Source organism: Sardina pilchardus, chromosome 9 (assembly GCF_963854185.1).
Source record: "Sardina pilchardus chromosome 9, fSarPil1.1, whole genome shotgun sequence".
Lineage (NCBI taxonomy): Eukaryota > Metazoa > Chordata > Actinopteri > Clupeiformes > Clupeidae > Sardina > Sardina pilchardus.
The window spans coordinates 25,116,718-25,141,398 of record NC_085002.1 but is presented as its reverse complement, the minus strand read 5'-3'; the positions used below and the strand labels follow the sequence as shown (position 1 = coordinate 25,141,398).

General features: G+C 43.9%; 1 protein-coding gene across 3 annotated transcripts in view; it reads left to right on the top strand.

The window, feature by feature from the left end:
- Positions 1-222: 222 nt before the first annotated feature.
- LOC134091753 (potassium voltage-gated channel subfamily D member 3-like) overlaps positions 223-24,681 on the top strand; it is an 81,642-nt gene continuing 57,183 nt past the window's right edge. For 2 of the 3 annotated variants that reach the window (XM_062544394.1, XM_062544392.1), the window contains exons 1-2: positions 484-564; positions 1,476-2,650. In XM_062544394.1, the coding sequence (XP_062400378.1) occupies positions 1,551-2,650 (1,100 nt within the window). In that variant the 5' untranslated portion in view covers positions 484-564; positions 1,476-1,550. Of the gene's footprint in view, positions 312-483; positions 565-1,475; positions 2,651-24,681 lie in introns of those variants that run through there. The other variant, XM_062544393.1, reaches the window with a different exon arrangement.

Below are 24,681 nucleotides of genomic sequence, written 5' to 3'. Positions count from 1 at the left end.
CCATCAACGAATCCCGCTTGTAGACTGGGACTTTCATAGGCGAACAAGTGGAGACTCATCATCATTCTCACTCAATCTTTTCATTTTTTTTGTATTTTGCCTTTCAGCAAAATAGCTTAAATCCTCGCATTATAGAAACGAATCACCTTTTTTTCTTCGACTGAAGTGGAGTTCAGGATGAAAAGGAAACAGCATACACAGACAACTTAAAGTGCGAGTGAACGGGGAGAGATGCCAATCATATCATGTAGCAGGTGCAACTCGAGAGCCATTGCGGAGTATTTCTTTCTGGCGGTGAGACGAAAGATATGGTAAGGCTAAGTAGCCTGCCCTGTGCTGCAAACTGGAGTGATTAAATCAACTGTATCAATAAGGTCTAGTCATTCGCTTCGTTGCGAGATTCATTTACGATTAAACTTACTCAGATTTACTTCAGAACTGTATAAGGCTGATGTCAATGCGCTCCGTCGGTCCTCGAGACACTGAAGAGTAGGCATACCTATTACGCAGAGTTACTTTCCGGACGCTTTTCTTGTGTTTAGCCGAGATTTCTCGTTCTTCGAGGTAAGTTGAATGAATACGCATAGAGAAACGTTACTAGATAGATACATGCTGTATCTGACAGAATAATATTTGAGTTCTCAGCAGTGTTTTTTTTCCCTGACACGCGACGATTTCAACAATTGTAACTGACAATGCTGCTTATCAAGGTTTCCGATCCAATTACTGATTGTGCCTGTGTGATGGTCATTGTTATTTGATTCGGTGAGTTATGGTCCAGCCTATACATGCTTGCGGGAAAACAGGTTGTCAATTAGATGCAATTTGCAATTTTGCTTGGGTGCATGGCTTCATGGTTTCATTTCAACAGGTACAAGCATCAACGTTTCTTTCTTAAATGAATGCTTAAGAAATTTAGTCTGCTTTGTATGTGCTCTCACTGTCAAACTACGTCGACAGTTAATTAATATTTGTTTAAACAGAACATTTAGGACATAAGATGCTGGACAATAAGACAAACATTGAACATTGAACTCCGTTCCTCGGAAATATCTTTTTCTTTATCTTGAGTTTTAGCAACTGTACTATACTGTGGTAGGCTATACTACACTATGCTCTTATTTGCAATGTTGTGCTAACATGTTGTACAGCCTATGATCTTTATACATACTACACTACAAAATGCAATATGATACTGTAATGTGCAGTCTGCTGCTGTACAGTCTATTGGAAAAAATAATGTACTGTATGTAAAACATATGACGTATTGTCATTTCTGAGGATCATGTGGACACATACAGCTCAATAGTCTTGTGACAGATTGTGGTAGGTACTGTACAGCACAGTTTAGGTAGAGACTGTGATTCCCCTGTATTGCACTAACACCAGCAGTATGAGGTATGAACACAAGATTGACAAGAAGATAGCTAAACAATAGCAAGTTGTCATTATAATGTTGTTTCTCTTCTTCCAAGAATGACAGCTGAATTGAAGGTGAGCTGGTTTTGAGAGTGCCGGACCAGTAGCGTCACCGTCAAGTTGGCGACACCATGGCATCTGGAGTTGCAGCATGGCTCCCCTTTGCCCGGGCAGCCGCCATCGGCTGGATGCCTGTGGCCAACTGCCCCATGCCCATCGCCCCAAGAGACCACAGCAAGAGAAAGGACGAGCTGATCATACTGAACGTGAGTGGACGGCGCTTCCAGACCTGGAGAACCACGCTGGAGCGGTACCCGGACACTCTCCTGGGCAGTTCTGAGAAGGAGTTCTTTTACAACGAGGAGGCCAAGGAGTACTTCTTCGACCGCGACCCGGACGCCTTCAGGAGCGTGCTCAATTTCTACCGCACGGGGAAGTTGCACTACCCGCGCTACGAGTGCATCTCGGCCTACGACGAGGAGCTGGCTTTCTTCGGCATCATCCCCGAAATCATCGGCGACTGCTGCTACGAAGAGTACAAGGACCGCAAGCGGGAGAACGCCGAGCGCCTCATGGACGACCAGGAGGAGAACAAGGACGCCAAGCTGCCCAACATGACCTTCCGCGAGACCATGTGGCGGGCGTTCGAGAACCCGCACACCAGCACCATGGCGCTGGTGTTCTACTACGTCACCGGCTTTTTCATCGCCATCTCGGTCATCACCAACGTGGTGGAGACGGTGCCGTGCGGCTACAAGAGCCAGAAGGACGTGCCGTGCGGCGAGCGCTACACGGTGGCCTTCTTCTGCATGGACACGGCCTGCGTGATGATCTTCACCGTGGAGTACCTGCTGCGGCTGTTCGCCGCGCCCAGCCGCTACCGCTTCATGCGCAGCGTCATGAGCATCATCGACGTGGTGGCCATCCTGCCGTACTACATCGGCCTGGTCATGACCGACAACGAGGACGTGAGCGGCGCCTTCGTCACGCTGCGCGTCTTCCGCGTCTTCCGCATCTTCAAGTTCTCGCGCCACTCGCAGGGCCTGCGCATCCTGGGCTACACGCTCAAGAGCTGCGCCTCGGAGCTGGGCTTCCTGCTCTTCTCCCTCACCATGGCCATCATCATCTTCGCCACCGTCATGTTCTACGCCGAGAAGGGCTCCAGCTCGAGCAAGTTCACCAGCATCCCGGCCTCGTTTTGGTACACGATCGTCACCATGACTACTTTAGGGTAAGTGCCCAGGTTAAGTAAACTGATTGTCCTCAATGATTTACTATGTTTACTATCTCCTGAAATAATGATACATTTCAGCTTTAGGCAGATATTTCCACTTTAAATCTCTCTCCCTCCATCTCTCTCTCTCTCTCTCTCTCTCTCTCTCTCTCTCTCACACACACACACACACACACACACACACACAGAAACAGATTCAGTTACAAAACTAAAAGAACATCACCTCTAATAAATATTGTGAATGGGAGCTCTGTGGATCATCTGTGTCTTGGATACAAAACTAAAAGCAGCCTGTTAACTAAAAGAGTAATGAATCAATTGAACATCATCGGGCTATTTGTTAATCAGGAAAACCAGATGATATCAGAGCTTCCAGACTCAGTCAATTTCCGCAGACTAGACTACACATTCAATTTGAAGACGTATCTCTCCTCACTATGTAGCAAAAAAACTTCTATTGCAGCCTCAATAGTGTATTCCCTTTCTTGTCCATCATATCAGTGAGATCCAAGACAGGACTCAGAGTGGTCTATGTTGTTGTGGGTATGAGACAACACTGTATACATTTTTAATCCGAATGTAGTGGAATGGTCCATATATAGCCTCAGGACAGAGGTGTTCATTGCATACTGCATTACCTCGCGTCGTAGTACTGTGTGGTGGTGTGATGTTTAATATTGCAGTGCGCTTTCGAGAGTAGTAAGTCAGTAGATGTCTGGACCATGTTAAACACGATTCATTGTTATGTGGCACAAAAGTGGAAAGTGGATTACAGCCAATGGTGGTTTATTTGATTGAAGGCTTGATGAAAGACAGGCGTGTTTGACTCTCAGTGGGCCGAGCGCAGTGCGCCACTGAGTGGCTGTCATCGTGACTAATGGTGTGAACCTCCAGATCTGTTAACAAATATAAACTTTAATGTTATCTACTGTTTACTGGAAATACTATAGGCCAAATAAGGACGTAAATGCCTTGGGCACATCAGTCAGGAGTGGGGAGGTTAGGGGGGGGGGGCGGGGCTTGTGTGTCCAGGACTGAGTGTGGATATGTTTGGTCTCTTTGTATGGGATAGGGAGGCACAGAGAGAGTGGGAGAGAGGGAGTCCAATACGTGGAGAGACTGAGAGAGAGAGAGAAAGACAGAGTGCTCGTGTGGCTGAAATGCATAGTAAAAACCACATGAAACATTAATAGCTATGTCATGAGACTGGCGAACTCATTTTGCACCCGCACAATCCATCACAGTGACACAATACAATGATTCTTTTAATTTCAGATGGCTTTCATTTCTGACGTCTTTACTGCGCCAGTGTTGAAACATTGAACATTTTTGCTGGTACACATCGTACATATTTAAACAAAGGAAAGCTTGTAATGTATTATTGAATTTCAAATCCAGCCACAACTCATACAATATGATACTATAACTTTAAAGAACATAAAATCATGTCTATACAAATTGGCTTCAAAGCAGTGTAGGGTAACTCGTAGGAGGTAGATAGATTGCTTTACTGTCACGGTACAATGTTTTGGCTTACCGTCTCTGACTCTGAAGGTATTTGACAACCTCTGCTATAATTGCTTTTCACTGGGCTATGTCTTCACTAGTAGAGTTTAGTGTCAAACAACCACAGCGTTATAAAGAAAAGGTTCTTGTCAGAAACAAAGTTAAGATAACTTGAAGTTTTATCACTATGTTCAGTAGGCTGTGTTGACAAGCAAACAATCACAATACCAAACACTCTCTGCAATAACAGGTACTGGTAACAGGTGGTAACACAATTGCAACACACATAATGGAATTCGCATATTTGTGAACTTGTATCAAACACCATTATCAGATGTACATTCAGTGTAATCATGTAAACTCGTGAATCATGAATTTCCATTATATTACAAGCCAATATTTACTTACTCTATGCTTACCAATTGACCTTCTAAAGCTGTTGTTTTGCCATATGCCGAGAAATTAGTCTACACAGTGCTTGCAGATCATTGTTTTGGTAATTACAAGGTAGCTCTGCTAGGTGTCACACAAGTTGTCACATTAAGCATGTGAGTTCTGTCGACACTGTCATATAGAGGAGGTAATCGCATTTGAATTACCTTAATTAACCACAGGTTTCTCTTACTGTTATTAATCTGACATGAGGTGAAGTCTCTAGTAAACCAGTTGGCTAAATTAGGCTGAACACGCATGGCTTAGCCGATTTTGCATACCTTTCATCATAGTTTGGCCACAGTCATATCATTACAATGGTGGAAAAGCTGGGTTTGAATTCATACTGTGCACATTGAAAGGTCGGAGGGTACAATACAGCTTGATTAGCTACTGTACAGTAACGTATCAAAGAGCAGAATTGCCACTGATGACCAAATTGCTTTGGTTTGACCACTTTGCCACTTCAGTGTCCTCTTTTCTGGCATAGAGGTGCGCATTGTGCAAAGCTTGCATCTCAAACTCCCTCGCTCTGTTTATGACAGCAGCTAGAGAATTATTATTTTTTTCATTGTCTCCTTTGTAAGGGTTTACTTATTTGATCTGTTTGATCTATACTTCATTTGATCTTTCATGCTGCTGCGACAACATAGAGGTGCCTTCCACTAATTATTTTCCAAGGGTGCCCTGAAACCCAAACCTACAATGTAATGGTTGCCTATTTCGTTAGCTTCTGGACACAGTCAGCAAGTTCAATAAGCTTTCAGTCAGTGCCTGAGGATACTGAAAATGACCACTGCTCAAGGTGTTTGATGGTGTTTGAAGATGTGTATATGTTTGCATGTATGTGCATGTTTTTATGTGTGTGTGTGTGTGTGTGTGTGTGTGTGTGTGTGTGTATGAACAGGAACGTAACAGTGTGTGTATGTTGAAGTTCATATGTCTGAATCTGTGTGTGTGTGTGTGTGTGTGAGAGAGAAAGAGAGTGTGTGGCCTGAACTCCCACTTGTTCGCTTGCCTCACCTCGCCTCGCCTTGTCTTTTTCAACTTCTTTCCCGGTGACTTGTTAGCGGCGCGTGACCTGAGCACCAGGGCGCTGCATGCAGCTCTGGGGGGGGGAGGAGGGGAGGGGATGAGGGGGGGGTGGCGGGACGACGTGGGGCGGGAGGGCAGGAGCGAGCGGCGCCTGCCGGGCCACATTTCCCCCTCTTGGTGTCGGGCCATCTGTCTCAGCCTTGGCCAAACATGGTTATTGACCTAGAGATTTCACACTCCCGCTGACGGACTGCTCCGAGGGCTGGCGGGCTGGTGCGCGGTGTGCGCGGCGTGCGAGGCGTGCGGGCCGCCAGCGCTCAGGGGACGGCGAAGAGGGAAGGCTCTGGCCGCGGCTAATCGGAGCATCTGTAGCTCAGCAAACAGAAACAGCGGTGGCGAGAGGCATTTAGGATAAGCATAATTGATCTTAGGTACACATTCACACACGTACACACACACACACACACACACACACACACACACACACACACACTTCTTTCCTCTCTCGGTGTTTGTTTTTCTTACTCACCCTGCCTCTCTCTCTCTCTCTCTCTCTCTCTCTCTCTCTCTATCACACACACTCATACACTCATAGACACACACACGTATACGCATACCTAAATGCACACAGGGAAAGAGTGTCTTCTACTGTTTTCCTAATGTCTGTTTGTCTGCAAAGCTTATTTAGTTGTGTTTGGGCTCACTGTTTGTGTGTTCTACAGGTATGGTGAAGCCAAATCCTGTATGTAGGTTATCCATGCTTAAGAATAACTGGTATTGTATGTTAGGTACACTCAGATGTCAGATGTACAATCCCCCCCCCCCCCTCTCTATATCGCTCTTACTCACTCACTCATGCACTGACTCACTCGCTCGCTCGCTCGCTCACACACACACACACACACACACACACACACACACACACACACACATAAACACTGACAAACATTTACATTCAAAATGGAAACGGCAGTTAACATTCTCCCCTTGAATAATTACTCAAACACATTTTATGTTTTGTTTATCATTAGAATGCACCAGATCTGTTCTACACAGAACCTGCCGGGGCCTGCATTAGCTGTTCGCTCCAGCGTGAGTGAGCGCCATTAGCCGAGGATCCCATAGCTCTCGGGATGACATGTCGCCATTTAAGAACTACTTAAGTGGGAGACAGGCTGTGCTGCCTTTGACTCTGCTGGTGAGGTCTGACGTGTCCATGTCTCCCATTAACCTTCTCTTCCCTCCTCTTCATTTCCCTGTTCCGTCCCCCTTTCCGCCGGTGTGGCTCGTCTCGTCTCGTCTCGTCTCCACCCTCACTTTCGCAGAATGACAAGCGCGATGCTCCTTTATTGACACACGCGGTTCAACAGCTGTCTTCGGCGATAGAGCCGGGGAACATGTTTGAAATGGGGAAAGACACCGTCGCACATGCACAGAGACAGAAGGAAGGTGAACGTGTTGATTTGATTTCTGAATTAAATTGGCTGTGGTAATTGCTACCCCTAAGGGAAGTTGTTTTTTTTGTCTCCCCGTTTACCTTGTCATCTGAAGAAATTACAGGAAAAGTGCCTCCTTCTGAAAATTCATCTTTTTAACTATTATTCAGACCGTAATAAATATGTGTTTCTACGAGAGAAATGAACACCCATAGAGTACTCTTAGAACTCTTATTTTTACCCCCCGGGGCAGTTTTATAATAGCTATCAAATACTTGCTTGTTTTACAGATGCATAATCGTTTTTGTTTTCTTTACTTTAATGTTGAGATTTTTTCGGTCAACATTCTCCTTCACAGGTTACATGGTGAAATATCTAACACAGTTACAAACACGTCTTTCATGAATATCTGTTTGTGAATGGACTCATAGCCTACCTGATGATAGGGAGGCTTCCATTTCCTTAGCCACTCTTAGCCACTGCTTGGTAGAGTATCACATCTTTTAGTCCATTCCATGAAGTGAAAGCCATTCCCTGTGGTGAGTGTTAATGATCCTCCACTGTCAGCTCTGCCTCTCTGACCTCCTTGCTCACACCTGCTTTGAAGCCATGTTTGAAGTCACGTTATAACAGCATAAATAGGATGTAAATTTAATGCTTATGTCTGCCGTTTACATTTCAAGGGCCCACTTGTGATACCTGCTGGCTGTCTCTGAAAGAAAAGACTGATGGCACTTGAAAGAATGTGTAGGCCAAAGGCATTCAATTACTGTATTGGGGGAGATACATTTCTCATGCAGTGCCTGTGCAGTTGGACTTGCAGGAGTCCTTATGGTCCCTTTTTCATGTGTATGGAACAGGCTTTATGCTGAGTCCTAAATGCAATCTCTTTCTTATTCATTTGTCACTTCATATGTTGCTTCAGTAGGCTACTTGCTGGCCTGCTGTCGGCGTGATGACAGTCATACGATTGTATGGTTGTGCAGTTTTTAATCATGCTTTCTTGACATTCTTTCTTGGTTTTCAAAAAAATATGAGTTGGTTATGAGCAAGTATCGGTAGTACTGTATTCATATGCCAGCTATACAGTAGAACTACTTTATTTTTCTAAAGAAGCATAACGACAAAACACCTTTTATTCCAAAAGCCAAATTGTTGAAGGTTAACCTGCTATTAGTGTACAGTATGTATGAGGCATTTTCTTTTCATACAAATATAAGTCGTTGTAGAAAATAGTGGCAGAGCAGTTTGGTGACCTCTTCTAGATATCCAATCCTTGACCCTGTGTTGGACCCCATCATCCTGAAGTAGATAACAACTCTTGCAGTCCACCTTTTATGCAAGTCCCTCATAATGGCAGTTTTTTTCTCCTCTGGTGGTGACGCGAATTCCCTTTGTGAGGCTCTGTGAAATGAGCTCTCTCAGGGCCCTTGCGAGTCACACCTCAAAATGAAACTGTGATGAGATCCAGTTCAATCCTCCAAAGTCCTCACTGTGTCCTTACTCTACCCCCTGCTCCAAAATCTACCTCGGCTACCTCTCCTTCCACTCCTTGAATACATACATACTATATGTATTTATCTTTGTTCCTACAGTGGGTGGAAGTAGTTTGTTTTGGATGCCTGACTTGAATATGATTTGTTCTGCCTAGGGTAGCAAGTTCTCAATGTACTCTGTCTTCTGCCACAATGTTAGTAGTATTGCATCCGCAGTGGTTTGCAATGTTGTTAAAGAAAGATTGAGAAAGAATGTGTTCAAATAAAAGCAGAGCTAGAGAGAGAGAGGAGCGTTGACATGAAAGTAGAGAGAGGGAAAGAGAGCATACGTGTGTGTGTCTCTGAGGGTTCATGTCTGTGTGAAACTCAGGAGACATAACTCATTAGCTTTGCTTACTCAGTACACTAAAATCCGTGTTATCTTGACAGATTCCGTAAGTGATCCTCCGTTATCTATGTGAATGAAATCAGATGGAAGAGGCCGCAAAAAAAGGAATTACTCGCTGTCAAGTGCTGGTATTTCTCCTTAAGAGGGAATAGGGCAGAGATCAGATGGGAGTCAAATTAGCCAGCAGATATTAGCCGACTTAGAGTTCAATCTGCCCTTGGTTTTGTATGAATTTTTAAAAACAAATCTCCATTACCGTTTTAAAATGGGAAATTTTATTGCATAAAAGCCAGAAAATATTAGTATTGCACCCAGATCTAGGCCTGTCATCCAAGAATTATTGTTTGGCGAAAAAAAAAAAAAAAGAAACTGAATCCCAATAGAATGTCTGTCTGTACCCTTCAGTCTGCAAGAGCAGCATTAAGATTTCTGTCTGTCTTGAGATTATGAGTTTATCATTTTCAATCAGTCTGCAAGTCTGCGTTTCCACGTCAGTGGGAAAACAAGTCACTATGTTCTTTTCCTTAAACCTCAAAAAATGTAAAGGTTGTTGAATGTTGATGCCACCATTTTTCACTTTTTCTATATCCTTATCTTTAGTGCGCAACCCCTGAACATGCATACGTACTGTATGTGCTTACAGAGGGGAATCTATTGACTGTGTTCTTTATGTGGCGAAAGGCTGCTGAAGCCATTACCCATTCAGATTTTTGTTGCTTTGTGGTGTAATTACGGAGGTGATAATGTTATCTTGTGAGTGCATGGTAACGGTGAGATCTTCCCTGCTAAGTGTGCGATCCCTTATGACAGATTTCATTTGCCATGACAAATCTATTTGCCGCTGGATGTGGATTGGCACAGAAAGAACCGACAGACTGCTAGGCTCACGAGGAACAGGCATTAAGTGAACGACTAGACATGGATTTGGGGCCTGTTCGACTTTGAGTAGGGACATTTATCCCGGGGATTGGCTCGTATCTCCTCTTTTAACTTTGGGCCCTTGAGGTCTCTTGAGTATTTTTTTTTTTTTCTGCCATGATATTGACGAAAGAGAAGCACAGCAGGGAGCTTGAGCCTGATGAAAATGTCAACAGGTACTTTTTTTCATCAGTCTGAATTGGATTTGGTTTTTCTTTCTTTGAATTTCTTTGACTTCAGTTTTCTTGCATGCAAGTTGTCAACTGTGTCTGTATTTCTACATGATGTGCAGATATGTGCAAATTATTCAGTGAATATATCCACATTATTTACAATTTTAGTCAATTATTATTTTACATTTAAGCGAATGACTGTGTGACAGCATGTCTCAGCTTGGAGTTTTTTTTCTCCCATCCATCTTGCCTAATACTTCAGTGGCAACCAGGCAGCAGCATTATCTGTCCTCTGCTATAGGAATTTGCTCCGACTCCCTGTTTGGCTACAATATAAGTGAGCCATATTGATCTGTTTATAAAGCTGCCTTTGATTTCTGAGTGAGATTATTGGGTATGCTGATGTGACCCCGAGGCTCGGAAGGAGCATACTGTTAGCCAACATCTGAAACAGGCACCTAATGAACAGCTAAGCCCTGTGGGGATGCCTTAGCCTTTGAAGGAAATTGACATGCATGCAAGCCATTTCACTGGGATTTTGATGGGGTTGTTTATTCTGGGCACTCACACACTGTTCAGGGACACCTGGAGTAATGCATTTTCAGTCGAAGTGCTTACATCTTTCGGATAGTTTCGCCTAGGCGCTCAGTGTGAAATGCATAGCAATTTCCCAACAGCAGCGGAAATGAATTTGCTATTTAAGTTGTGATTTCACTGCTTGCTGCTGAATGTCATACGGTAAGTAGAAAGCAAATAAATAGCTATTATTCTCAACATCAAGTCTGTAATATAGCACATTATGTATTTACCCATAAGGTTGAAAATGATAGTATGTTGAGGACATCCCCTTTACTCAATGACAACATGCTGAGTAATAACATCTTCATGTTTTTAAGAGAATCTATTTCAGCTACTCTTAAAAAGGGTCCTCCATGAACAATGTGGAATATTCTCTTTGTGGAGTAGTTTGTTGGGCACTCCAGTGTTTTGTAAAGGGAAACATTAAAAGGTTATCAAAGGCACATAGTGGTACAGGTAGAACATCCATCTCAATAATTATAATCGGCCATTTGAAACGTTTTGAGTACACTTATATTAATACTTTTAAAATGTTAGATTTATATTATTTTGCTCTTGTCTTGTGCGTTGCCATTAAATGTTCACATAACATCTGTGAATGGTCCGAGTAATCAGGAAAAACAAACAACAGAGATGTTTTGATTTTTTAAGTGTCCTTCTCTTTCACGTGCGCAAAGTGCTAAAATCAGTAATCATGTAATTATATGCCATAATGAAAGCTCAAAGGGAACTTTCATTAATTGGGGAACGCAATCTCTGCCTTCTTTCCAAGTATCTGCTGTAACACTGTAATGGCCACATTGTGCTGTCAGTACAACTCAGAACATATGGGGTTGCGTGGAACATAAAGTTCACGCGAACACAGCCGGTGGCGATATATTTTGCGCCGGTGCGGTGACGTGGCCTTGTAGCGCCGTGTGTTTATTTGTCGACGGAGCTGAGTGTACATTTACAGAGCCCAGCCCCGGTAGCTAACCTGCTGCAGGGGCATATGTTCAGGTGATGAGGTCACCGGACCCATCTGCCTCCCCATGCACCAAAGCTAAAGAGATGTGTGAGGTCTCCACCCAACACCACCCCGCCCGCCCGCCCGCCCGCCCGCCCATCAAAACAGGTTTACGACTGCTACCTCCTTTGGATTTGGTCGCAAAATGGTCTTTTTTTGACGGATTCCTGACTAAGCTGTCTCAAATCACTCTTATGTGTAGACTTAATATATACATATTTACGTTCCTACAAACTGTACGTTGTGGCTGATATTGAGCAGATGCTTAGAATCAGAAGTGACACAGACTCGCAATGGAAGGTTCGGGAATAGAAGCTGGGTGGACTGAATGTAATTTATGTTACCGGCTGCTTTACCATCAAAATACATACATTTATTCATGTTTGTGTGATATCATAAACATATACCACATACATAATTGTGTTTATTATGAGAGACAAGAAGTGAGGTAGGTCTATGGTGTGTCTTATTTATTCATGATGTAGCCATCCAACTCACCTCACAGACACAGAAGCTCAGTTGATTTGAGTTGACTGCATTATAGCATGTGCAATGTGTTTCAGTGCTGTTTGGTTGCAGCTCCATAGCCATAATAACTCAGTGTACTGATGAGGAGTAATGAGAAACCAGTGTGGACATTTACGAGGAGGAATGGTGAGTTGAGTTGGGTAAGCATCAATATTTCAAGTCAGGCATGGATGTAATGGCCTGCTTTTAAATTGCCATCATACCCAGATGCCTTAACGGTCACTATTAATTAGGTTGCTTTTGGTGTCGCACGAGGAATGAGGGAATACAGAGAAGATTGGAAGATTGTCTTGACTTTGGTCCGTGATTGGGTCCTTGACTGCCATGTCTTTACATGATTTTTTGTGGCACATGATTATCCCAGTTATATTTTTGTTGAAGGCATTCAATCTGCAGTCCTGGGTTAGGCTTGTTGGCGATGTTATACTCATTGAATGCCATCCTATTCTTCTCACATCTTTGTTCATTCTTTCACAATTTCTTTACTCAATTCATTTGAATAGTTTGGCAGAAACCTTCAAAGTGAGAAGAAAGTGTTGCATATTTTCACTCTATCTTCAAGGTCTTTGAGTATTATAGTTTATGGTTTAGTTCACTATGGTAGTAGCAGGCACATCAAGACACAGAGGTATGAAATTGAGATGCTGCAAAGAAAATACTGTATGCTGTACCCAGCAGATATGATTGGGTTTGGCTCAAGACATTCTGAGAATAAGAACATGATTAAAATGGGAATTTGCCACAGTCCATCTATACCTGTGATCAGCAGCATCTCTCATCCAGCAAGGTAATGGGTGCTTACAAGTTAGACGAAAGTCCACGGACTGTAGCATTATCCATATCATGAACTGCCATTGACAGGACATTAGCTGGACATTAGCTGGACTACAGTAGTATTTGTAGCCTTGTTGCCCTGAGTTTTGGATGGTCATTTTTGTAGACAGTTGCCTCAGGGTCGTGTCAAAAAAAGGATAATCAGTTTAGCTGTCTACTGTCTGAGTGTTGACATAAAGAACACGACAGAATTCATGGGGGAGAGCGAAGGTTTGAGGTGTTCTCATTAAATGAGTTTTGAGCTAGTTTAAAATCTCCAGTTGACACGTTGACCACATGATATCAGGGAGCAAAAAGTATCTTTCGTAATGGGAAGTGACCTTGTTCTGAATTACAACAATTTAGTGCCCAAATAGATTGAGCCAAGAATATGACAATGAGTGGGGACTAAAAGACTTTGGCCCAGTGAAGCATTATCCTTGCAATATCTATTAAGAATCTGGACTTCTGGGTTCAGACCTTTCAGCGATGACTCAGTCCATTCAAACGTCCAACTAAACATCCACTTTTCTGCTGCTGTCATTCTCTCTCACTCATTCCCCTCTGCTCTCGTGTAATAGTCGGTGAAGGACATGCATTCAGCACGTCTAGGGCTTGGCGAAGAACAATGGCGTGGGTGGGTGGGTGGGTGGGGTGGGTGGGGGGACCTTTTACATTCTGGTGCGATCCTCCAGTCCCGGCGCTGCGCATGCCGTTTCATCTCTCAACGCCAACGGTTTTGATCTTGCTCATCAGACTCCTCTCCTCTTCCACAGCCTGTCCGTCCTTCTCCGTCGGCCCTCAGAAAAAAAGTGTGCAGACACAAGTCTGCACATAGATGAGGGGGTGGGGGCGGGGGGGTTGGGGTTATGTGATGGAGGAGAGAGGGAGGTGAGCTGAGGGGAGGGGAAAAGGGCACGGAAGAGAGGTGCATAGCAAGGTAACAGTGAAAAGAGTGAGGAGGAGGAGGAGGAGAGAGAGAATAGAGCAGATGAGGAGAGACAGTTAAAGAGAAAGAGAGGGGCATGAGAAGAGACACAGATAGAGACGGAGGGAGATGGAGATGGAGAGATTGGGTGGCATATTGGGAAGACGGCTGTATAATCACACGTCCGCTCCCAGGAAACAGGGGTGTTAAATCAAGCTCAGGTGGCTGATGGGAGAAGAGAATCTCCATCCTGTCTCTCTCTCTCCCCTCTCACACACTCTCGCTCTCTTTTCGTCTCTGCCCCCTCATTCACATTCTATCTATCTTTCCCTCTTTCTTTCCCCCCTCATTCTCTATTCTCCTCTATCTCTTGCTCTTTCTGTCTTGCCCCCTTTCTTTCTCTCTCTCTCTCATCTACTCTCTTTTCTCTCTCTCTCTCTCTCTCTCTCTCTCTTTCTCTCTCTCTCTCTCTCCATCTCACGTGCACAGTAGGGGCCAGTCTGAGCTGCAGGATGCCCAGTCACCATCGGCGGCCGAAACGTTGAGATTGATGAGCAAGGGAACCAAAGGAAAAAAAGGGGCCTCTTTCATCCCCCCCATCCCACGGAATATTCCGCTCAGGGGGGGTCGAGGGGGTGGGTGGCGAGCTATTTTTGGTCCATCAGCTGTGTCATTTTTATGTTTTATTTTCTTGGTTTTCCAAAAAGCCTGTTCTGACAGATGGGAGTCTTTTTTATCCCCATCACTTCTCATAAACGCAGCACACCTTGGGGCCCGTTCAACTTTTTTTGTCATTGACACTCTACAAAGCATTAGCCTAATAATGGGGAGAGAAAACCATGCTCGGCAGATATATACGGTGAAATATGACACTGCGTTATAATTAGAGCAATTTTCCCAGCTGTAAAGGGCCCTGAATGTATTCCTTTTACCGTGCGTAATGCCAGAGAAATGTTATGCATGTAGGTCATGTTCCCGTCTGCCTTAATCAGTGGCTATATATAATCTGTTTCAGAGCAGCGTTTAGTGTGCTCTCCTGTGCACTAATCTATAATTCGGAGACATAAAAGATGGGAACAAAGGCCAGCGAGTTTGCCAGCAGCTCTCTGCTCCGCGTGAATGTGGGCCCTCTGCTGTTATTAGGGGTCAAGTAATTACATTGGGAAGAACAGAGTCGGACAGAAATGGTTTAGAGGATGGAGTGAGGGGGTCTTCAATCAGTAGAGGCTGAGTAGGAGGCAGTGCAGACTCTACAAGATACACACACACACACACTCACAGGGGAACGCACACAGAGACATGCAGTACAAGCACAGGAAAAGGTCAGGGCGCACACTCACAGATACGTACGCACAGACATATAAGCGTACATTCGTACACATTATAGTGCATTCACACAGAAACGCACACAGACTTGCAATCATCATGAGAGAATACCAGTACACAAAGTCAAATATAGAAGTACACCAGCACATTCATAGAGAACCAGACACAGACATACAGTACAAATGCATAAACATGTCAGCACACAGTCACACACACAGACAGACAAACAACCAGATTGTCACATAAATACACAGACACACAGTACGCAAACAGCTCAGCTCTCAAACACATGCAGACTCCCATAGAGAAACCCTTTCAGACACACACTCGCAGAAGAACAAACAGAAAAACATCCGAAACAACCACAATTTTATACACACACATGCAGCACATACTGTAATCAGCTCCGCTCACACATAGAGCCAGACTTACAGACACTAACAGTCACGCAAACATAGAAAAACACACACACATACTGTACCAACATACAGTACAGGGGACTAGACTTGGATATGTAGTCATGTGTACATGCCGAGGAGCATACACATACAAAGGCAAAAATAACCAGACTCAAGTACAGACTCATGCACAAACATGCGCCACACACCACATGCCCAGCCAGATTTGCACATACACTCCCACAGGCATGCAAGCAAGCATACACGTCACGATGTATGCACAGCACACACAGATGCAAAGACACACACAAGAGCCTCACTTTATTTCTGACTTGGCCACAAACTCTAATTCCTACAGTAAGCCACACAGGTGTGCAGTGATTAGAGCGCTATCTCACCACGAGCAGATAACACGGGCGCGCTGTCTCTACTTCTCTGCGTCGGTTCCGCGAGTTTTCTGTCTCGCGTGTGGTTTCCAGAGGGGACAGGGACAGGGATGTGAGAGAGAGAGAGAGAGAGAGAGAGAGAGAGAGAGACAGAGAGAGAGAGAGAGAGAGAGAGACAGAGAGAGAGAGAGAGAGACAGAGAGAGAGAGAGAGAGAGAGAGAGAGAGAGAATAAGGGGCAAACATGCAAAGGAGGTTAATTGAATTTGGGCGACCGTTGCTCCCCGTCTCGGGCGCTGATCTGAGGGGGGATGGCAGATTGTGGCTGGAGGGAAGAGAGGCGCAGCAGACCGCCAGTTGGCCAAGAGGGCAGCCAGGGAGGGAGCAGCAGGGGTTGGGATAGAGGAGTTGTGGTGGGGGTGGGATGGGATGGGGGTGACAACCAGAGAGAGAGAGAGCAGGTATAGGGGATGGTGGTACTGTAGATGGACGAATGGGATGTGGGGTTGGGGGGAGGAGGTGCGCTAGTGACTGACCAAAAGTAGAGAGACAGAGAGAGAGAGAGAGAGAGAGAGAGAGAGAGAGAGAGAGAGAGAGAGAGAGAGAGAGATATGTGATATGTGTCTTGATGTTTTGTATGTTAGTGCGTTCAGTGCTTTTACGATACTACTGTGTTATCTGTAACACTAGCTTTGGCAACATTGTGAAAACAGTCAAGCTAATAAAGCTCCTTTGAATTGAATTGAATTGAATTGAGAGAGAGAGAGAGAGAGATGTGGTTAGGGTAAGGAGGGAGTCGGGTGGAGGTGATGGTGGTGGGATGTGGGGTTGGGGGGATGAGGTGTGCTAGTGACCAAAAAGTAGAGAGAGAGAGAGAGAGAGAGAGAGAGAGAGAGAGAGAGAGAGATGGTTAGGGTAAGGAGGGAGTCGGGTGGTGGTGGTGGTGGTGGTGGTGGTGGTACTAAAGACAGTAGAGAGAGAGATGGTGTTTGGGAGATGAAAGTGGGTTGAGGGAGGACAGAGGGTGGGGAGTGGAAGGGAACCACACAGCGAGGAGGGAGTGATGATGGTGGGAGGATGACAGGGGGTGGGACGGTGGGTGGGGGCAAAGAGAGTTGGAGGGCTGGAGGAGGAGGGGGAGGAGACAGCGGTGGTGGGGGCGGCGGCAGTGGTGGTGGTAGTGGGGAATCATTCTGCGTGACTCGTCTCTATCTCGGTCCCCCAGTCTCGCAGCAGCAGCATGACACCGTCGGCGTGTGTCGAGGTGGCACCGCGGCGGGGAATAATGATCACATCGGAATCACACAGCTCTGGTCTATTAATCTAGCGCTGCTGCAGATTGCTTCCTGTCAACAGAGTTAAAGAATACAGTACCTCACACATGTTCCGTTCAGAAGATGCAGGCTCTCAGAGAAATGTGTTTGAATGCATTTAAAGGATGCCATGAAGCATTGAAGTGGTATTAATATACCAGTGATATCGATCAGTATATCATCATCATCATTTACTTATTCTACAGGTAGTGTAAGAAAAAGTGAGAATGTACTAGACTTAATTTCCCCTATACACTCATCCAAAAAAAATGTAAATAATTTAGCTTGCACACAAAATTTGAAAGTGCTCAGGCGTTTTATAAGAACAAAGGAGAGTTGGGCCGCATCAGTCGGAGAGAGGCTCAAATAAACCAATCCTCTCTGGGAACCTTTGGCTTCAATTGGAATTAATGGCGCATTTTAGTACCCCTACAGGCTTCCGGATCAGAATGAGCAAGCTTGTAGGAAATTAAAAATATCCACCTTATCAGAGTGCGAACTTGGAGCCAATTTCCCAACACAGGCATCTTTAATGGGAACCTTTCTAATGATAGCGGAGGAATTTAATTTAGCTCTGTCAGAGGTTCATTTACCGCCTAAACTCATTTAAAAAGAATTATACTTACAGGGCCGTGCCCATGTCTGAAATGTTAAATGACCTGCACGCTCAGCTAGCTGATTTGGGCTCACCTCAGGGGGTGTGTTCTAGGTCAGAGCCGTTACCTTGGAGCCGAGTATAAACAAAACTGAGTTTGTTCACCGTAGATACCCATTTAGATATTTTAGTGAGTATATGCCCCTTTTAGAAGTAAATAAGGGTCCATTTAACCCCTATTGTAGAATAGGGGAATCTCATTACCTGGAGACATGCGTAGTCGTTTGATTTGTTCCTGTAGAGGGTACAGAGTTCTTGCCTCAGAGATGTTTGTCTCTATCAGATGGTGACAACCTGGAACACTGCAATGTGAGTGTGCTGCTTGTTGGAACAGTGGGAGTAAACATGGAGTGCTTCTGCAGAGAAGTTCATTTATCCAGGCTGTAGCCCTCGGTAAACAAAACAAGGATGCAGAAGATGAGACATGCAGACTGTACCCAGCCTAACCAGCCAGCTAAGATTGGCTGTTTTGTTTGCGCAGGCACACACGCACAGACACAGGCACAGACACACACACACACTAAAGTAGAAGCACAGAGACACACACATACACAAGTAATACTAATGGGTAAAGTGATGACAAGACAGATTTGGGGTCTCTAATTAAGCATACCAGTTTAACACACACACGCAGGCATGCATGCACACACACACACACACACACACGCACGCACGCACGCACGCACGCACGCACACACACACTTTGGTGACTATTTGCTTTTGTACAGCTCCAACCACATGTCCCATGCAATAGCCAGTGGGTTTGCACTGTAGGGTAACATAGTTACATCATGTAAGCAGTGTAGTGTAGGTCAATTTTTCCCAAGTCTTCTTTCTCTCGCACTACACCACACCACCATGACATTAAACATTAAACAATGTCTAAAGATTACAAGGTTCTTGCTGTTTATTGCCCTCGCGTACCCATGTTGCAAAAAAAAAAAAAAACTGTTGACATACAGTATAATGCTGACAGGTTGTGTGAACTCATAGATCAAGAATTTATTGTAGCCTACCATCTGTCTGTTGATTACAGCTTTCATTATTGATTTTTTCCCCTGTTCAGTACAAAATAAAAAGGGGTTGGCCTGGCCAGGTTCATGTTCAGTTTTTTTTTTCAATGCCTTTCAGCTTAGGGAGCAACCTTTTGCTACTTATGAATGCAGCTGTTTTGTGCTGCATGTGCCTTTGGTGTTATCAGATGTTATTGTCAGTGTAATATTCCTTGACCAATGAAAGTGCTATCATGAAAGATGGACGACTGTGCAAAACTCTATGCAGTTACAGGTTCAGAGGTAACTCCATGAAATATGATTTGAGGTTAATGATTATTAAGGACCCATGAAAGGTTTGGGAAACACTGGCATATGTAGTCAATCTTTTTTCCTGTCAAAAGGCATCCAACTTTCTTTTCGGTGTATTGCTTACGAGAGGCAAGCATTAGAAAATGAATGCATTCTCTTTTATTTTATTTTCGAACTTGCACAAAAAGTTGAACAAGTTGAAATAAAAGAGGCCATTTCATTGAAGGAACAAATACATAACTTCTGCGAGATGGGTCCCCCTTGTACACTAGCAGTCTATTGACAGTCTGGTTTGGTGCTGGTCCGTTGATTTATTTGATGGAAGGCTCTGGTGGTCTCTACCTCCACTGCAGCTAAATGTAAACCTTAGCTGAAATTACTTTTCTACAACATCACTGGACCTGCTCTTAGTGGCACTACTGGGGAGGCAGTAGGAAAAAAAGACAACGAAATATAGAAAGAGGAGAAAGAAAGAAAGGATAGAAGGATGGAAGGAAGGAAGGAAGGGAGGGAGGGAGGGAGGAAGGTAGAGAGACAGAAAGAACAAATGAAAAAGTGAAGTGAAGGACGGAAGTGTAGAAATAATTACATGTTAATTATTAAGCAGCTGTTAAAAACAGCTTACCAAATAAAATGACTTCATCTCATTCATATGTAAATACTGGATTGGAGCCCAATTGAATATTTATGCAGAGATAAAATCAAACAGTAAGCATATGCCAGCCCACTCATGTAAAACGTGTATATAAGCTGTAGTGGCATAGGGAGCTAGCCTTTAAAAAGCATGAATGTGCAATGCATGTACTGTATACACTCCTCCATTGCACAAATGAATTCCTCCTTGTTCTTCTGTTTCCTATTGAACACAGCAAATCTAATTAAACTTGTGTTCTCCTTAATGTAATGCAGGTATTCACTTTTAGTCTTCAGTCTGTAGACATCGATACATGTTGACATCTTACATCTGACAGTCTACATGGACAGTCTACATAAAATTCTTCAACTAGAGATGAACTTGATGACCCTTCGCACATAGATTAAGGACAGATTTTGCATTGCTTTCCTTCATGTTCAGTAACACCACAAATCTCATCTCATATGCACAATGTTCATTAGAAATTCATCTCACCCCTGGAATTGGCACCTTCTATTGAAGTCGGTGTCTTTTTGAGTCTGAGAAAGAGAAATGCCTTCAGAAATAGTGAATACACAAACACGTTTACTGAACAAAGGAAAATACACGCGTACACACACAGACACAGACACACACAAACACACACACACACACACACACACACACACACACACATACACTCCTTCTTCAAAGGAGCATCTAACAACAAATGTGCTGTATCTTCTTGCTGTGCATAATTTCCCTGTTAGTACCGAAGGCAAGTGGCAGAGAAATAGTCATGTGATGCTGCTAGGAGCAATAACAATATTTGTGTGCCTCTTGCTCAGTTTTGTTTGTGTGTTTACCACCGACCCTGATTGAACACCGGTGCATATGCCTACCTTGTGATATTATAAGCAGATATGTTTATTTATCGTTGGCTGATGTGATTCTATTACTGTCATAAATGCAGCTTGGCAAAGTCATAAGTCATCATCTTCAGCCGCATTTGCCGCAAATAGCAATTTGCATTTGTAATATGAATAGTGTGCAAGCGCATTCCATTTTCGGAATGCGACGGCTGCGGTCGTCGGGGCAACAAAGCAAACCGGCATTGTGAACGTTGCTCCTGATGTTCGCCTGTGCGATTATGTTGTAGAACTTTCTACCCTGCCACGTTAGATGACCGTCTGATTGGATTAGAGAGTGCCAGGCAAATTGCCATTATTTTGCAAGCTGACACACTCAAGGCTCACAGTCACTCATTAAAATTCATAGGCCCGATAATAAATGACTATCACAAATTATACCCTCTGTCAGCTGGCAGTGTGCGTGTTCTTGAAATTCTTGGAGATGGCAGCACCTAATAATTCTTTTTGGGACCCAACGCCTGCTACCAAATTAACCCATGACCATTGTGATTTAAGCGTTGGAACTTGCATTGAGTTATGACAGACTACCGCTTCGGCCCACCCCTGCAAGTGATCTCGAAAACAAAGTGAGGTGAGCAAGTCAGGTTTGAGTTTTGTAGAGATGTACACTGAAAAATGCCAATAATTGTTTTAAATTGGGCACACTTGTGTTGAGTCATTCTTCTTTACTTCTGATTAGAATATTTGTTTTGCCAAGGGTAAAGTTACTGAAGTTGTGGGTTCAATTCCTGGCTTCCACCATTGTGCCCTTGAACAAGGCACTTAACAACAAGCTGAGGGTTGGGACATTGTTATCCCCCAACGTAAGTCACTTTGGACCAAAAGTGTCTGCTAAATGAATACATGTAAATATAAATGTGAGGGAATTGCATGCCAGCTACGGGTTTCATTGAAAGTGCATGTGTTATAAATATAGTTATCAACCCACTGACACACAGGACTTTTAGAGAGTTTCTCTGGCCATTAGTCATCAACAATTTCATAAATGACCCAGATGACTTGTGAACTGTATTACTGAGATGTGGTGGCCTCACTTGAGATTGAGAGTGGATATGTAAAAGTTTCATTGACCTATGACTTCCAGGGGCAGTCAACAAGCAGTGAAATTAAGCTTAAATTAAACTCGTTTATTTGGACTATTTGGTTTACAACTCGTTATTAACCCATATAGGTTCAGAAGTGCAGCAATAAAATCTCTCTTGTTAATGGAGGTTTTAAATGCAGCTGTCATTTCCATACGTGTCATGTCCATATAGGTTTAACCCTGCCGCCATTGGTTGTGTTGAACACACCTCTCTGTGTCGTCATATAAAGCCCGCCCCATGTCAGATAAGCGATTGTGATTGGTGCCTGGGTTTTGGAACATTGGAAATGGGCGTCAGCGGCCTCCTTGCCAGACTGACACACAGAGGGAATTCGAATTCGCTAGCAGGTTCGTCTGGGTTCTCACAGGCTAGAGGTGTGATGCTATAGGCTTCATGCCCTGTTCTAATTCCACTGAGTATTGTTTTCAGTCAGACTATGTTAGACAAGTATGACTGTGTCAAATTGTCGTCATTAAGGCAATTTAATGTAATTATTTTTACCTTAAAATAATGGCTCCAGACTCATTTTGATGCTACACTATGATATGGAGAATAAAATCCATGAAATTGCCGGTGTGTACCCAGAACACTTGATATTGCACTATGCAATTGTGCCTATGTAACGTTGATTAGGATCATGATTCATGACCCAATTAGTCAGCTGTTCACAAAACTGGGTTCCATCTTAGCAGTAAATGATGCTGAACACTCCAAGTGATATAAGTGTCAGTTCTTCCATTGTGTTGCTTTTTTTGTAAGTTGCTTTTGATAAAAGCATCAACAAATGACTAAATGTAAATGTAAATAAATGCTGGCATATCATCTCTTCACAGCTCAGTTCAGACAACCTACTGCAACCTACTTACTTTGACCAATTTGTTTTCCACATGGAAGCTATGCAGACAATGGAGTTATACATAACTGCTCCGAAATGCTAAGGCTAAGTGTGTGTGTATTTCGGGGTCGGGTTGGCTATGAGAGATTAGTTGGACCAAATTGTACCTCTAACAGGGAGAGACACACACTACTGAAAGCTTAATCCGTGTCTGGGACATCAGCCCACAATGCCCACACTCTGCTGCGCCGGGCACCTTTGATCCACTTCCTCCCTGGCATTTCCTGTTGGTCAAGAACGTCTGGTTGTCATGCACTGTGCTCCTGTAGCGTGAGCAAAACTACTGGCAGGCTCACACTCACGCGCACCAAAGTGGAGAGTGAACGAAACGAAGCAATCCGAATGAGGTTAAACGCTGGAGATAGAGAGAGTGTTGTTTTGTCTGCGCTGTTTACTCTTCCCCAGCGTGGCACTGGCACGGGTCAGGTTGAAGAAAAATTACAATGCCTCTGCTCTGCTCGAGCTCCCAGTCGTAATGTTTCCCGAAGACACTGTGTAAACACTCGCTCTCCCTCCAGCTCTCACTCTTGCTTGTGCGAATAAACGCAAGCTGACAAACTGTTGCGCTGTTTAGTGCCCGTGATAGTGTCTAGTGTCTAGTGGCTGTGATGTTTCTGGTTATTTAAACCTCAAGCTCATCTCCCTTTTTTTTACCACAAGTGACCCCCAGGCACACATATCTTGTAACAGCACTGCAGGAGGCTCTCTGCCAGTGTGGCAGACTTGGACTGCTTATCTTTTCCTCACGGACCGAATCAATCTCGCGTTGACAGAATTCAACATTTAGCTCCCGTTACAGATTTGACTCTCATCCTCCCTGGCATTTCTTATGACCTAATAAGACTACAAAGCCCAGGGGGCATTATTAGCTGCCTGGGAAAACCACATGTGCCTCCCGTGCTATCCTTTATATATATATATATCTTGTTGTTCTTCCTCGGCCCTGCTCTTCATCGCTGAAGTGCCCCAGAACTTTTCCTAAAGTTGATTAATGTTTTTAAAAGGAGACCGGGAACAAAGAATAGCAGAAAAAATGCATTATTATGCCAGCGTCTGTTTGCCAGTGCCACCACTGCCAAAAGGGGTTCATTTAAATGATGGAGGAGAGGCTCGTAAATGCCACGGGTACAGCATCAGTCATCTCAAAAATATGGGCCACAGCAACGTATATCTCTGGGATCACTCAGTATCTTAGGCAGCAATTGCATGGGGGAAAAACTGTCTTATTCGGCATGTAATGGATCATTCTTATTACACTGAAAATCACTGAAGTTATTATGTCAGGTCTACTCAGGATGTTATGTAAACATTCTCGTGCTGTGTTGGGTAAGGGTGCTTCATGCAATCGTCAGATCTCTAACTACAGTCGTGGCTGAAAAAAGTACAAGCCTAATTCTTTCTATGAAATACTTCAAAACTAACAAAAGGTAATCGGCATTCATCACTGTTCAGTTCTTGTTTAATGCACTCATTCAATTAAATTTTGGCTCTTCGTTCATTTAAATATATATATATATATATGTAAGGAAAATGGCATTGATAACAGGGTATTGCACAATTTTTACACTTTGTGGAGCTCTGAATATGACTTCTGCATCTGTCAACAGGTAGTCTGAGCACACTGCTCCAGCCATCTCAGGTTTGAAAGGTGACCTCCATGCAGTCTGCATGTTTCAGTTCCCTCCAGAAATGTTCAACCTGACATAAGGCTGGACCCATGGAGGGCCACTTCTAAACAGTCCATTGTTTGCTCTTTAGCTATTCTCGGGTGCTTTTAGTTGTGTGTTTCGGGTCATTATCTTGTTGGAAGACTCATGATCTGTGACTGAGACTGAGGACGCCTTCTCGTCTTGAGATTTCATTGTGTCCTGTGTAATGGGTAGC